General features: G+C 36.0%; 1 protein-coding gene across 2 annotated transcripts; it reads right to left on the reverse strand.

The window, feature by feature from the left end:
- Positions 1-1,805: 1,805 nt before the first annotated feature.
- Positions 1,806-9,393, reverse strand: LOC117632710 (chromatin assembly factor 1 subunit FAS2). Of its 2 annotated transcripts, XM_034366263.1 has the most exons (12): positions 9,127-9,393; positions 8,719-8,830; positions 6,356-6,382; positions 6,151-6,223; positions 5,030-5,133; positions 4,720-4,934; positions 4,532-4,628; positions 3,443-3,515; positions 3,137-3,225; positions 2,904-3,042; positions 2,696-2,796; positions 1,806-2,594 (listed from the first exon to the last, which is right to left on the reverse strand). In XM_034366263.1, exons 1-12 carry the CDS (start codon positions 9,238-9,240, stop codon positions 2,077-2,079), a joined length of 1,662 nt encoding a protein of 553 aa, XP_034222154.1. In that variant the 5' UTR covers positions 9,241-9,393; the 3' UTR covers positions 1,806-2,076. The 2 variants fall into 2 exon arrangements, with proteins under 2 accessions (XP_034222154.1, XP_034222155.1); XM_034366264.1 differs by lacking the exon at positions 6,356-6,382.
- Positions 9,394-14,501: the final 5,108 nt, after the last annotated feature.

Raw genomic sequence — 14,501 nt, forward strand, 5'->3', positions numbered from 1 at the left:
ATCAATGGGCTGTGTTGATTGGAACCACGTTCAATTATTAAATGTCGACAATATCATTGGCCAAAAATGGAATGAGGCAATTCCATTATAGATGAGAATGAACGTGAAAGAACAAACCCACAGTACGAACCCTAAAAGATGTTAATATTGAAAGTTATACTTGGGTGTTCGGAATAAAAGGGAATATACCTATTTTGTATGACACAATGTTTCTGGCAGAAACAAGGAATGTTGGGTTTTCTCCATATTTATAGATTCCATTGTGCCTCTTTATTGCACATTTACGGAGACCAACATGTTATCTTTAAGGGTTATTAAATGCACAGAGCATATCACCCGAAGTGATTCCCTAAAGATGTATAAATAGCTGGGTTAAAGCTATATAATGTGTCATAAAGTTTAATCCCTTTAAACAAAATCCTTGAAAGGATTGAAATTGCATGAAGCAAGTCCCTAAAGGACATGTGCCTGAAGCACAAAATCTGTACTCAATACTAATGTGCATAAATTGCCTCAGTGAGTATATTGATTATAATGTGTTTGTAACACATTAAAGCTTCTGAAGAGCTTAAGAAATATTTATCTCGACCCAACGATCGAGCGTTGTGCCAACGAGATTTTTTTTGCTTATACTAAGAAAGTATTGAAACATTTTTTGAGGATTATCCGTTGGGCACTTAAATGTTTTTCCGGAAGTATACTGGACCAGATAGAGCTCAGCTCCATCACCACCACTTTGGGATGATACTATGAAAATTTCTATGGTCGCTTACTGGAAAAAGCTAGTCATGAAGTTTTCAGGGGGAGATATTCATCAAGGGGAGCGTGGTTTTAATAAAGACCTTCATACACTGTACTCTTTTTTCTTCATCCAGGTTTTTATCCCACTGGGTTTTTCCTGGTAAGGTTTTAATGAGGCAGTGTCGCTCAAGATTGACTCACAGAAGCAGTGTCAACTCTGATATTAAGAAAGATGATCAACAGTATGGCTTAAAAGATATTTTGCCAAGCATCAGGGGGAGCGTGCTGTCAATAAAGACCTTCACACACTGTACTCTTTTTCCTTCGTTCAGGTTTTTATCCCACTGGGTCTTTCCTAGCAAGGTTTTAACGAGGCAGTGTCGCACGCGTGTTAATATTCATAGAATTTTTATGTTACACATGGTTTATGTACTCTTTTTCCCTTCGACCAGTTTTTTGTCCCATTGGGTTTTTACTGGCAAGATTTTTAACGAGACATATTCCATACCATTTGTGGTCTCCAAGGGGGAGTGTTGTAAAGTCAAGGATGGATCCCAAAATGGTAGAGCCCACTATCTAATTGATTGAAGAACATCATGATGAAAGTACTGTGGGAAGGCATCATTACACATTCACAGGAAGCCAAGAAACTTTGCCTATAAGTGGACTTCCTCCCTTCATTGTAATCGATAGAGAACAAAACATTCAATGAAGAGATTAGTTTCTATACTTTCTCTATATCTCAATTCCCTCTCTACAATTTCCTCTAGATTTATAACAAATAGGCATTATCAATTTTTATTTTTATTAAGGGGCAAATGCACACACCCCTGCCACATAAATGGTACATTCTTGCTCCTTGCGGTAGACTAGATGGTACTGGTTCTATTTTCATACATACAGTATAACAACCAGAGATTACCCATCAAAAGTAAATAGGTATCCTTGGGTCACACACACACACAACGCATTTTGCATTGATTTGCTACACTTCCAGAGACGAATGAAACCCACAAGGATCATCTGGATATGAAATAACTGCCTACATTTATGTGGGAATCACATTTACTAGCCAAGATCCATATAGGATTGAAAATTGAAATTTTCTAGTCAATAGTCAATAGGCTTCCAATTCGCTTTGGGTTCTACAACATCCATATAGGATCAAAAGTGAAATAACAGAAATTATACTTCCCAGGGAAGGGAAGGGTCTTCTTTCTAGCATCAGTAATTTAGTACACTGAATCCTACAATTGAAAAGGGCTGAGAAATAAGCACCCAGCAAGTGAAAGATTAAATTGATTACAAAATTTACAGAGGTGAGAATGGCAGCTATCAAGGGTCGATTGCCATAGGCGTAATACGCCTTTTGGTAGGCTTATTTACAGTAGCAGTCTTCATTGAGCTTTGAGATTCTGTTATCCCTTCATTCCTTTCTGCTTCTGATTTTGCATTACATGCTGCAACAAGACTATCATTTGCAGTAACTTCAACTACCATGTCCTCTGGGTTCTCAACTGGACTTCTGTTCTGTAAATCGACAACTTCTTTTGCTTTCGTTTCTAATTCTGTTTTTCGATTCCCTTCTGCTTCTGAATTTCCATTATCTGCTGCAACAAGACTGTCAGTTGCAGTAGATTCAATTACCATGTCCTCTGCCTTCTCAGCTGGCCTTTTATTGTGTTCACCCATGACTTTCTCTTCTTTCCTTTCAGCTTTTTTTTGTTGATTCCTTTCTACAGTTCTTCCATTATCTTCAGCGATAAGACTATCATTTTTAGTAGCTTCAATTACCATGTCCTCTGGCTTCTGAACTGGGCTTTTGTTTTCGTCACGCATGACTTTCTTTTCCTCTGGAGCAAAATTAAACAGGAACCATGATGAACCAAACAGTGGAAGAAATTATGGATAAAAATGAGTGATGAAATATTTAGGAAATGGAAGGGTATAAAACCTGATGAACAGATAGGTGATCCCAGTTCATCATTTTCAAATTCTACCAACGTGCAGTAACCATCTTGAGAAGACAATCCTAGGTATTGGGCGTTGGGTGACCTTTAGAACAACAAAAAGTACCAGCAATTTAAATTACAGGAAACATTATCGGCAGTCAAAATCAAAATAAGCACAAAAAAATAGCAAAACACTAACACAAATTTTACCATGCAATGTCTGTTATGGCTGCATAGTGAAGACCAGCAAAGATTGCAATTGGAGGAACACTCTCTGTGTCATAAATGTACAAAGAATTTAAAGTGGCCACAGCAAAAACAATACGATGGGGAAGCTTAAAGAACCCAGCTGCATATTCACCAAAGACTGTTAAAATACTAATAATTAACCAACAAAGCTACAACATACTTTACAAAATAACAATGTAAACCAGCATGAGTACATTGATTTGACCCCCGCAGGCTAAAGAGCAAAGGGCAGAAACGAACTGCTACAACAGGTTTGCAGGCACCAGGGAGCTGTAGAGCAGGCCTGCATTAACATGAAACGTGAGAATATAAATGAAAGAAGACAATTTCCTTCAAACTTTCATTTGCTTGACAGTTATGACACTGAAAAGCATACGTTCATGCTATGATGCCCAACTAGAAATCTAGGGATGTCAGGCTGTACTTTTATTCCATAATATACAGATGAATCATTTTAAGACAACAATATTCCGAACTAAAAGGTAATATCTCTGACTTGCCTTGAAAGGTCCTTTCTAGAAAAAACATAAGCTGTATTTATTGTCTCCAGTGCAGATGATATTTTGTAGGAACCTGAAATTGGAAGATTCTTATGTCAACAAAAATTGTAATGGAACTAAACATAAGTGGTCATAATCGATAGTAGGGAGTCAAGCTTCAGAAGCTTGTGATAATTCCTAACTTCTTTCAGGAACAGAAATAACCTAAACTGCGAACCTCAGATTATCCTTTTCAGTTTTCACCAAGAAAAATACTAATATAAATTTAAACAAAGCCATAAAAAATAAAAATAAAGATCCAAAGATTCTTTCCAATTATTTCTCCCCCTCACTTGATGTTTGTTATTCAAGGAAAGCCAAATAACAAATTTAAGGCCATCACATCAAAGGGACTCAGAATATTTACAATCGTGTTTAATATTGGAGAGGACAAGACCCCTAATGTCTTTCTGCTTCTCAATCAGGTAATAGGTTAAACTGAATCCTAGCAGCACACTATCTGTAACAACCCAAGGCATCCTCAAAAGTGACATTTGAATTGAAAGGACTTACGTACACTAAAACTCCCCAAGACATAGATGATGTGGGATTTAGGGTTATCCCAGTTTCTCATCCTTTAAGTCTTGGCCTATTTCCCCTTTCACTCACTGCCAAGGAGACATCATCATAATCATGGCTCGAGTCTCCTGTAGGCATTGGACTAGTTCCTCCCATACCATTTGTGATGACCCAAGGCTTGGTCCAAAAGTGCTATCTGAATTCATAGACCTTACTTAAGTACCCTAGATCTTTCCAACGTATAACCGATGTGGAATTCAGGAGAATAGCACTGTCTATCCACCTCATAGGTTATAATAATGGAACAAACTTACATTTGCCCAAAGTAGACAAACCCAACGGCAATGCTACTGAAGCAAGCTCTGTTACAGTCCTCAGATAAGGCTCTACTCAATACTTCAGTGAGTCACAACAAAAGGTTGGATGGGGAGAACAAATATACAATGTTATATTGGAAAACCAACCATTGCAGTGAGCGAATTAGACTACATAAGCCCCCAGTTCACTGAGCATACATTTTAGGTGAACTACCTGCTGGAACAAGTAGAAATGATCCATCAGGTGACCATGCTAATCTTCGAAAGAAAGATGGCAACGTCTCATCATGAAAGAGATGGTATTTTGCAGACTGCATATAAAAACATACAAGAGGGTAAGAACATGTATATTCCATCTATGCTTAGGATCAATGAAATACGTAGAGAATACAAACTTCTAACCTTAGAATCATCCAACAGTGGAGGCTCGGCCTTTGAAATAACATGCTGGCAAACATAATTTGTCTTCTCGGCACCTTTTGCTTTTGATTGAGCTTTTTTTACATAAATGCGACAAGTTCTATCTGAACTTAGGGAAGCAGCGTAGTTGGCCAATGGGTCCCATGCCACACCTTGAACATAATGGGCATGGGCGTCCAGAATCTGATGGACAGAACCTGAGGAATAGAAAAAGGAAAAATCAGAATCTAATCTTTTGACAATTTAACAGATATTTGTTATAGTTGTGCTGATTAGGCAATGTCTTTCTTACCTCTGTTCACATCCCATATGATGCAAGAATTATCAACTGACCCAGAGATGAGAAATGCACCATCAGTAGACCACTGGAGGTCCAGCACATCTTTGCGGTGAAATCTATAACAGCAGAAAATGTCAGGTTCAAAGAAACAATATATGGCCCACAAAGCTCTAAACAGTTACAATAAACTATCATGGCCTTCATATCTGATACCTTGGTTGAAATCCAACATCTCAAATTGAACTCCAACATGCCAGAGTACCAGGTCTAAACCAACAAAAACTAGAATGAATTCACATTATCCACCTTAAGGGCCTGGATCTAACAGATATTACTTATCATTTTCTATCAGGCCCAACAATCGCTTGGTTTTAAGTCTCAGATTTTGGGACAGTCCCCTTTAGTTGAAGGACCCCTTGAATATAAGGGGCACACTGTGGAGCCCACTCCACATTGTAGTTCAATAATCTGAAGTCTATCTTTTAAGTGTCCATCAAATGATCATCATTGCCAAAACAAATAAAGAATCAGCTAAATAAAAAACCATTCAATCATTTGATTAAGGGTGATAATTTCAGCCAAAATGGTAACACTATGTTCGTCTATTTATTTGAAAACAACTAGATGTCTTAATAGTTTTGGATTTGGTTCATTTTTTGCAAGGTTGATCTTTTGGTAGGGACTTAAACCATAGATGGTTCCAATAGTCAACCTACAATGCACAATGGGCCCCACAAAGTGTCCACTAAATAAAATTGGATTGTAATCAAATGGCTAAACAATTTCCATTTGAACGGATATTTTGTATGGATGATCCTTGAATGAGAACCTAAAAGTTAAAGGTTCTGACCATTTGGACCATGTGTTGGGGTGAGGATGTTCGCAGATTTTTCTTAAATGAGGACATCCTCACTTGAAGCTTCATGAATGCATGTATATATATCTGATCTATTTATTTTCTAGAATACACATAGCACATTGGTTTCAAACTGCATAAGTCAAATGCATAGGATCAATAGGCCCGTCCCTGATTTGGTCCACCCTAAATCACCTAAGCTTGCTGTGTTGCCAACTATACTTTAAACAAATATCCAATGCATACAAAAGGTTAACTATTCAATTTAAATTCTTACGACAATGTCTTAAGGACCTTCCACGTTGTGCTAGTTTCTGTTGCATGCAACTTCCATACAATCAGCTCACCTCCTGATTAATAGAAAATAAATAAATAAAAAGAGGAAATGGTACTTTAAGGGAACAATGAACTACAAAAATAAGTGAATAAAGATGGTCAAGTATATATAAAAATAAATTAAGTAATATGAGTGATCTTCATACCATCTGCACCAGAGGCAAGCTGTTCTCCTGCATCATCATCAAAGGAATGACATCAATTCCACCATAAAAGAGAACCGTAATGGGGAACATGTGTCAATAACACAATTTTCCAAGCTTCAATTTTTTAAATATTAAAAAGGAAATCTCATTTTATTGCGAAGCCCATCTTAATCAACAAACCAATGCTGTACAAAAATTGAAGCTTGTATGTGAGAGACAGTTCGGTTTTTCATTAGAATAAGCCTTTTTTTCTTATTGCCCACTGTTACAAAAAGAACAGACTTCAGACTTCTCAGCACTCAGAGCATCTCCAAAGGGCTGTACCATACTAGCTATCTAGCTCCTAAAATAGCTTAGCATCTGGGGACTCCTAAAGGAGAGAGAAAGTGGCTCCTAGTGCTGAAGTTAAAAAAGTAATGAAAAATATGGTGAATATCTAAAATCGCATGGCAGGAGTAACCACTTCAAAAGTGCTAAGCTATACCAGTTTTCTAGTGATCTTGGCAAAAATTTGGCTAAAAGTTGGATAGCGCTCCCTTGGATATGCTCTTAAATCCTAAAACTTCTTCCTCATGAAACATGTTCTTCCATCTTGATTCAAGATTCAAAATTCAAGGTATAAGAGCTTCTTCTATGTTCTAGAGTCTACTATCGATGCTCTGTTCTGCCATGGAAATTCTTTCTTCTCCCTCCCTTTGCCTTATTGTTTTTTTTTTTTTCGTTGCTTTATTTTCTTTTCCGTTGCTTTATTTTCTTTTCCACAATAGGGGGGCTTGAGATCCCAGTAATTATGCTTCTTAACAAATAAAATTCAATGAAACATTCTTAGAAACCAACACTGGAAATCATCCAAATCAGCTCTCCAAATAACTAAATTAGCTCAAAAGAATTAGCCAAATTAGTATCCCTAACTATATGGTTGTTGAGACTCCCCCTCAAGGTGGAGAATAGGGTATCAGCAACTCCCATTTTGCTGCAAACAGAATAAGAACATGTTTACGAGCTTTCAAAAACCTAGATAGCTCAGACCAATTGATAGTAATTAGGACTCTTCATTTTTACACTAGTATAAAGCCAAAGAAGAGGAAGATCTTGCTATCTGTTTTGGTACCAACAGGGAATGAAGTAAACCAAGCTGACAAATGAAATAAGATCTGATCATCTGAGCAAGACAATAACTGAGACATAATTCAATTGGTATGAGATCCGAAATAGAAGATTTAATGAAACGTGAGGAATAATAGTGAGAAGAAGAAATTTCATTGGTTTTCTTTTTGGTGGTCAAAGTAGGATAAGGGTAACAAAACAGATAGCATCCTTACATTGATTCAAGTGATACGGTATTATTTTTTTCATTGATTCAACTGAGTAATATGCACACCCTTGTATAGCCTCCTTACATATTAACACCAATGCAAAATTCCTAGAATCATCCAAATCAACTTAATCAAATGAACAAAATTAGCTCATTCAGTAATCTTGGATTAGGTAAACCAAATCAGCTCAATTTGTTCAATCATCCCAAAATATAAGGTTTTTTTTACAGCTAAGGATGGGCAGTGGAAACCCATTGGCCCACATTGGTAAGCATTAGGTGGTGCTGATAGTGGTGGGGTGTTGGTGGTGATGGTGACTGTGGTGGGTACCCATTGCCCATCCCTAGCCTAGATCAGCAGAAGTTGGTACTCCCATTAGAGCGTACATCTAATACCATGGATTATGCACCTAAGACAATTATTTAGACTTCAACTTTAGGTTAAGGCCAAAACATACAATACAGGATCAAGAACTCTGTACAATGCCAATAGAATGCTAAGGTATGTATGCTTAATTATTTTAAAGATCTTTGAAGACTTCCCTCCTTCCTTACAAACAATTCCTCGCAATCCAATAATTCTGGTCCTCGGCTACAATAACGCTGAGCTCTCATCTCCTAAGAATAGGATGAAGAAAGACAACTTCGAATTAACTGCACTAGTTGTGTTGTTTCCTTGAATTTATGATGGTGGGTATGGAAATATGGGTACACTACAACTTTGGCATTCTTACTCTTTGTGGATGTGGAAACAAGACGGGAAAACAAGAAAGAAAGAAAGAAAATGTAACCAAAAAACATATTTCTAAAGTCAGAAACTTGATTCTCTCTTCATAATCAATATCTTTGTGAAGAACTCAGGATTACAAACACCAAAGCAAGAAGAACAGACATGCTAGCTATCATCTTAGTAATCTTCCAGGAAATAGTGAACCCTCCATAGTATTTCATCATGAAATGAAGTTTCATGCAATTACAAATGTAAAGTAAAGAATATTTATCACTCACGGAGCAGACAACAATGAGGAGGGCATAGGTTTTCACTTACCAGAAGGAGAGAAGCGAAGGACATTTACAGCAGAACTATGGTAAGAAAGGCTATTTTGATATGAAGCTGCTGGGAGTTTCTTCTGTGTTTCGCTCGAATTTATTAACCAAAGCTTGTAAAAATTAAATAAAATGAACACAGTTAGTCTAACAACTAACAAAATGACATCAAGAAGTATATCAACTGAACACTTAGGAATAAGCTAAATAAAACCTAATAACAAAAAGAAAATTTCGAAAAACCCTTTAGCCGAAAAACAAAAAGGAAGGCTCTGATGCTCCATTGAATCAACAATTTGAGCTGAGAGTAGGCGAAATTGCACGGAAATAAAAAAGAAGAAGCTTTAATATTAATTGGCCCACCCATTAGATTCGTGAAAATGCAGAGAGAGAGAGTAGAAGTGAGTACCTTGATGTCGAAATCGGCGCCACCAGTAGCGAGAGTACCAGAAGTTGGGTGGAAATCTAGGGTTAGTACCGGCTTAGTGTCGTGCCAGTTGATCTGAACTGTGCCTCCTTTCATTTTCTTCCTTGTGTTTTTTTTTTTGGGGTTTTTAAATTTTATCTTTGTTAATCAAAGTTGGGAAGACACAGGAATTTAGGGTTACTTACTTAAAAGGAATTGAGAGGTATATGTTGTTCGGCGCACTACGATTTGGCGGGAATTGTTTCGGGAAATTCTACGTGTACCCAAAAATTTGCTAACTAGTTTTATCATATATATATTTGCTAACTAGCCTTTTTTTTTTTTTTTTTTTTTTTTTTTTTTGGGTCGGAACTTTTGATTCAGCCCAAAATGAATGAAGTATTTATGAAAAAATGACAAAATTATAGTGTTTGGACAATAATGCTCTTATACATTTTTTATATTGCCTAAGGAGTATTTCTTATTTTCATATGATGTCGTATGAAGCCAAAAAGGTTGGAAATTATACTCCATCTATTGGGATGATCCTTCACGTGAAAGGATGAGGTCTTCACATGGAGTTATGCTTCCATCATGTTTTCTATATTGTGTAACTCTTCTTCTCCTAAGCTATTCCAATGTGAGTTGTCGTTGGCTTCTATTTCAATTTGTTCTGCTATTTGATTATAGATTTCATCAAAAACTTTTTCTCATGTTTTTCTTATCCTGAATTCATATGTGTCATCTGGTCTCCTAGATGTAAGTTCTGAATAAATCTTAATAAAGTTGGATTGGTGAAGGAGGTTCAGACGATCATCATTAAACAATTGTTGCTTATCCTATTATTGCATCCTGTGTCATCTGGTCTCCTAGATGTAAGTTCTGAATAAATCTTAATAAAGTTGGATTGGTGAAGGAGGTTCAGACGATCATCATTAAACAATTGTTGCTCAACTATTATTGCTCCTCTATAATTTTTGAATATCTTGCTTGGTAGAGATCTTCATATTTACTGATTTTGATGGACTAAGCAGTTCATTATGAGAAATAATAATACTATGTTGTGCTATATCTGAGTAAATACTATCTGTAAACCACTCTGGGGGTATGCTGGTGAAATATAATTTTACGTTCTTCTAGAGATGGATATAAACTTCTTTTAATTTTGAGGAAAATAAATCTAAATGATGACTATTTTCAATATAAAGTTGACTTAAATAACCATACTCTGTAAAAATGCTGGAGTAATTGTGATAGTTTTTTGGTTATGCTCTAAATTCAGTTCTCTATATTCAACCATGTTAATACTAGCTAAATAAATAGTATAATGAGAATAGCTTTTAGTAATAATTTTTATACCAGGATGTGGATTATTTTTTAATTTAAAAAGAAATGATTGAATGTATAACTGAAGAGATGTATTTTGCTCATATTCTAATCTAATCATATGACTCTTAATATCTTCTGGTAAAAATCTATACCTTTCTCTAGCTATGGTTTAAAGAAAATATGGATTTTTAGTTTTTTGCTCAAGGGAAAATTCTCTATTATGCTCAAGTAAGTTGGGCTCATTAGCCTCTTTTTCTTGTAAAATCATGCTTAAATTTTGACATCTTAAATTAATAATTATAAAATTTCTTACTATTGTATCATACTCTTTCTTTTGCTATGTTTTTCTTGCAAAAAAGAAAATTGTTGTTTTGCTCTTTTATAATCATAATTATATGCTAAAAACTCTTGCTCAATGGCTTCAATAAGTTTTTCATCATGCCCTCTTCTCATGCTTTCATTATTAATTCTAATGTTCCAAAAGTTGTCTAAAAGAACTTTTTGTTTATATGCTAATGATGTTTGAGTACGATATTTTAAAGCAAGATTTCTGACTTCTTGTATTGGAATTCCATTATAATAATAAGTATTTACTACTGTCTTGCTTGACTACTCATGCTTAATGGATTACCACCCTGTGATTGTGTACCATTATTTTTGCTGCTAGAGGATGATGCTCCAAAATATTGCATACCTGATAATGAATAATACGGGATAAGATGTCTGCTAATGTATTATCCATGCCTTTAACATGCTCAAATATTGGTCTAAATCCATTTCCTGTAATAGAATTAAAAAAAAATTGACCCATCCAGGCTGGTTGTTTATTCGTAGTAATTTTATTATAATGAGACACAATATTCTGACAATCTGTTCTAATAGTAAATATCTCATTATGTAAAAACAATGAAAATGCTTCAAGGGAGTTGATGACTCCTAAAATTTCTAAGTCAGTGTCTAGAAGTCTAGTCTGTATATCACTAAATTTACCCGATACATATTGTGGGGGCTTTTTCATTCCGACAGTTACAGATGGGCCTAGGCTGCTATAAAGAGCCAAATGTGTGAAATTGCCTCTTGTGTCTGAGTTCAAGAATCAAACCCCAAGAATGCTTTGAAAGGTCAGTGAAACCTTAGGAAGTACCCTAGTTATCTTCACCAACAAAAACAAAAGCCACTTATAGATAGATTCTTAACTTGGCATGAGAAGCTTATGGCATGGAAGCAAAGCAGTCATGGGTTTAGCATTAAAGAGAGAGAGGGCTGTGAGTTCTTATGAGAAACAGGGGCTTTAAGGTAAGAGGGAAGGGATTCTAAGAGGGTTCGTTGAAGAGAGAGAGAGAGAGAGAGAGAGAGAGAGAGAGATGGGGGAATAACAATGGGTGTGTTGAGTAGTTTCCAACAGCTTAAAGAAAGCTCTGTCAAGCTCTGGAACGATTTACCAAAAAATAAAATGGGAGGAGATGGAGGAATGAGGCTTGAAATTGCAGAGGTTTTAGGGATGAGAGATGAAGCTTGCTCTCTGGATCTATGTTGTAGCTAGTGGTGAAGTAGTGGGTGTGGTTGTGTTTAATAGGTAGGAGGTACCTCCTTTTATAGCCGTTGGAAGCTCCTCCTTCCCAAGAAACCCTAGTTGGTTCTCTCTAATTTTGCTAAGTCTTCTCCTCCATTTCTCTTCTCTTCCTTTGATTCAACCTCTTTTGTGAAATCTTCCTTTGTCCAAACACACAAAGACAAGATTTTTGGGACCTCTAAGGCCTTTCCACAGCTGCTTCAATGTTAAACTCCTATTTTTGGCTACTACCTCACTTTCTTTCCTCCCCTCTTTCATGGCAAGAGCTGGTGGGAGAAAGAAATAGGTAAGGGCATTGGTTTGAAGGGTGCTTTTTCTCCTAGCAACCTGCGAGCGCTAATACCCTTTGGTTCTTTGGATGATCTACTTTGAAGTTTGCTTTTGGCCATATGCTGGAGCTTCCCATCAATCTGCCTTCGTGAGTGGCTTTTGGCTTCTATCATGGTTTTGTCTCCAGCCATGTGCTGGAGACTTTTAGATATTTTCTTGGTCATTTGGGCCTTCCTAAGGTGATGGGTCAGTGTACTAAGGGAATGGGCCAAGCTCCTAAAGTGATGGATCATTTTTATTAAGGTGATAGGCCAATTTTCTAAAGTATTGGGCTATTTTTCCTAGAGTATCAGGCTTTTTTCTCTCCATTATGCTTACTAGCATATTTGGGTTCAAGAAATGGGCTTGAGTTTTGGGGATCCCAAGCAGCCCAAAACTTCCATTTCTCGGCTCATCAATGGACCTCATGAAAGCTCGTTACCATTCATAACACAACCCACTCAGCAAGCCCCGAGCATTTGCGTGTCTTGGGCCCACTTAAGCTTGTAGCGTGGCTAGATGTAAAAATAATGATTTTCCACTTGGCATTGCATGTCGATTAGCATGCTTGAATTTTATCGTCTTTAAAAAAGGATATGATGCTTGACAGGATAATTAGCATGAGCTTGTAGAGCCACCTTTCATAGGCTCATTTTAATTTTTAGCGTGACGGATTGCATATTTATTTGGCATGGCACGTGGTCGTGGCTCGTGCAAGGGTGCATGACGAATTTCGGGTGCTCTGAACCGGGTCTTTTCTTAATAAGGTGTCGCACTAGGCTGGGAATTTATTTGGGCCCACCCCTGGATTTTTTGGGCCTCAACACATATCTACAAACCTTTTCTTCATATTTAGGTTCTTCTTTATGTCTCTTTTGATATAAAATTCACGCCCACGCTACAGTACCTATTATCCAAAGAGGAATCCTTCCAGTAGTATCGGCCATTTGTCCTACTTTCCTCCACATTTTATCAAGTGGTCCTATTAATGATGCGTCTGTCTCAACTATTTTGTAATTATTATCTAATGGTAATGCTAAAGGTTTAAGTTGAGTTATATATTATTTGATATTTTAAACTAATTTAGTATATTCACTGTTAAAATATTTTTGACCGGTTTTACTGGTTTTACTATGCAATGCTGGAATCTTTCTTCCTAAATTAGAGAAAAAACTTCTAACATAATTAAATAATCCTAAAAATGCTTGTAATTGTTTTTTATCTTCTATTTTATCTGGAAATTCTAACACTTTTTTAGTTATATGTTCTTGTAATTATATAGTCCTTGACTTAATATACATACCTAAAAATTCTATGGCTTGTTTTTCAAGCTCTACTTTATTCCTACTTATAACTATACCATTATCAATAAATTGTCTCAAAATAATATCTAAGTGTTTTCTATATTCATTTTTATTTTTACTATGAACAAGTATATCATCCACATATACACACACAAAAATTATCATACTCCTTAAAAATTTGATCCATCTTTCTTTGAAAGATTGATGGTGCATTCTTTAATCCAAATGGCATGACAAGCCATTCAAAATGTCCTTATGGACAAGTAAATGTCCATTGAATGGATTCTTCTGCTAATCTAATTTGCTAAAATCCTTATTTACAATCAAATTTACTAAAATATTTACTTTCTTGAATTTTATTTGGTAATTTATAACTATCTTCATAAGTATTATCATTTAATCTCCTCTAATTATACATTATTCTAGCTTTACCTCTCTTTAGCTTTGAGTGTTTTTTGACTACAAAGGTTGTTGATCTATGCCTAGATTTTGAAGGTCTAATTACTTTTAAGTTTAAAAGTTTTTCTTTTTGTTGTTCAAATTATTGTTTGTCTAACAAGTTACACTGCATACCTGCTGTTTTAATTGTTAAGTTTGGATTGATAATGTCTATTTTTTCTCTTTCTACCATTTACAAGTTTCTTTCTTCATTCCTTCATCTAAACAAAAATATCTCATGTTTCCCACTCATCACTCTCTCCCTCTCACTCACTCTAGTTTTCTCTCTTCTTCCTAAAACCTGCAACAAATAGAAAGCCCCAAGAAAAACCCCCAATTTAACAGAGAAAACCCTAGATGCAGAAAGTTTGAGAAGTAAAAAACTGAAAAATCATAAATATAATTAAGTTACTGATGAGTGAGCA

This window comes from Prunus dulcis, chromosome 6 (genome assembly GCF_902201215.1).
Source record: "Prunus dulcis chromosome 6, ALMONDv2, whole genome shotgun sequence".
Classification (NCBI taxonomy): Eukaryota; Viridiplantae; Streptophyta; class Magnoliopsida; order Rosales; family Rosaceae; genus Prunus; species Prunus dulcis.

What these genes read in the sequence shown, in the direction of transcription:
- LOC117632710 (XM_034366263.1), bottom strand. Translation starts at nt 9,240, where the DNA reads ATGAAAGGAGGCACAGTTCAGATCAACTGGCACGACACTAAGCCGGTA. An exon ending in GCTTGCCTCTGGTGCAGATG is followed by an intron (nt 6,224 to 6,355) that starts GTATGAAGATCA and finishes TCTATTAATCAG; the next exon opens with GAGGTGAGCTGATTGTATGG. An exon ending in AAGGTCCTTAAGACATTGTC is followed by an intron (nt 5,134 to 6,150) that starts GTAAGAATTTAA and finishes CTGCTGTTATAG; the next exon opens with ATTTCACCGCAAAGATGTGC.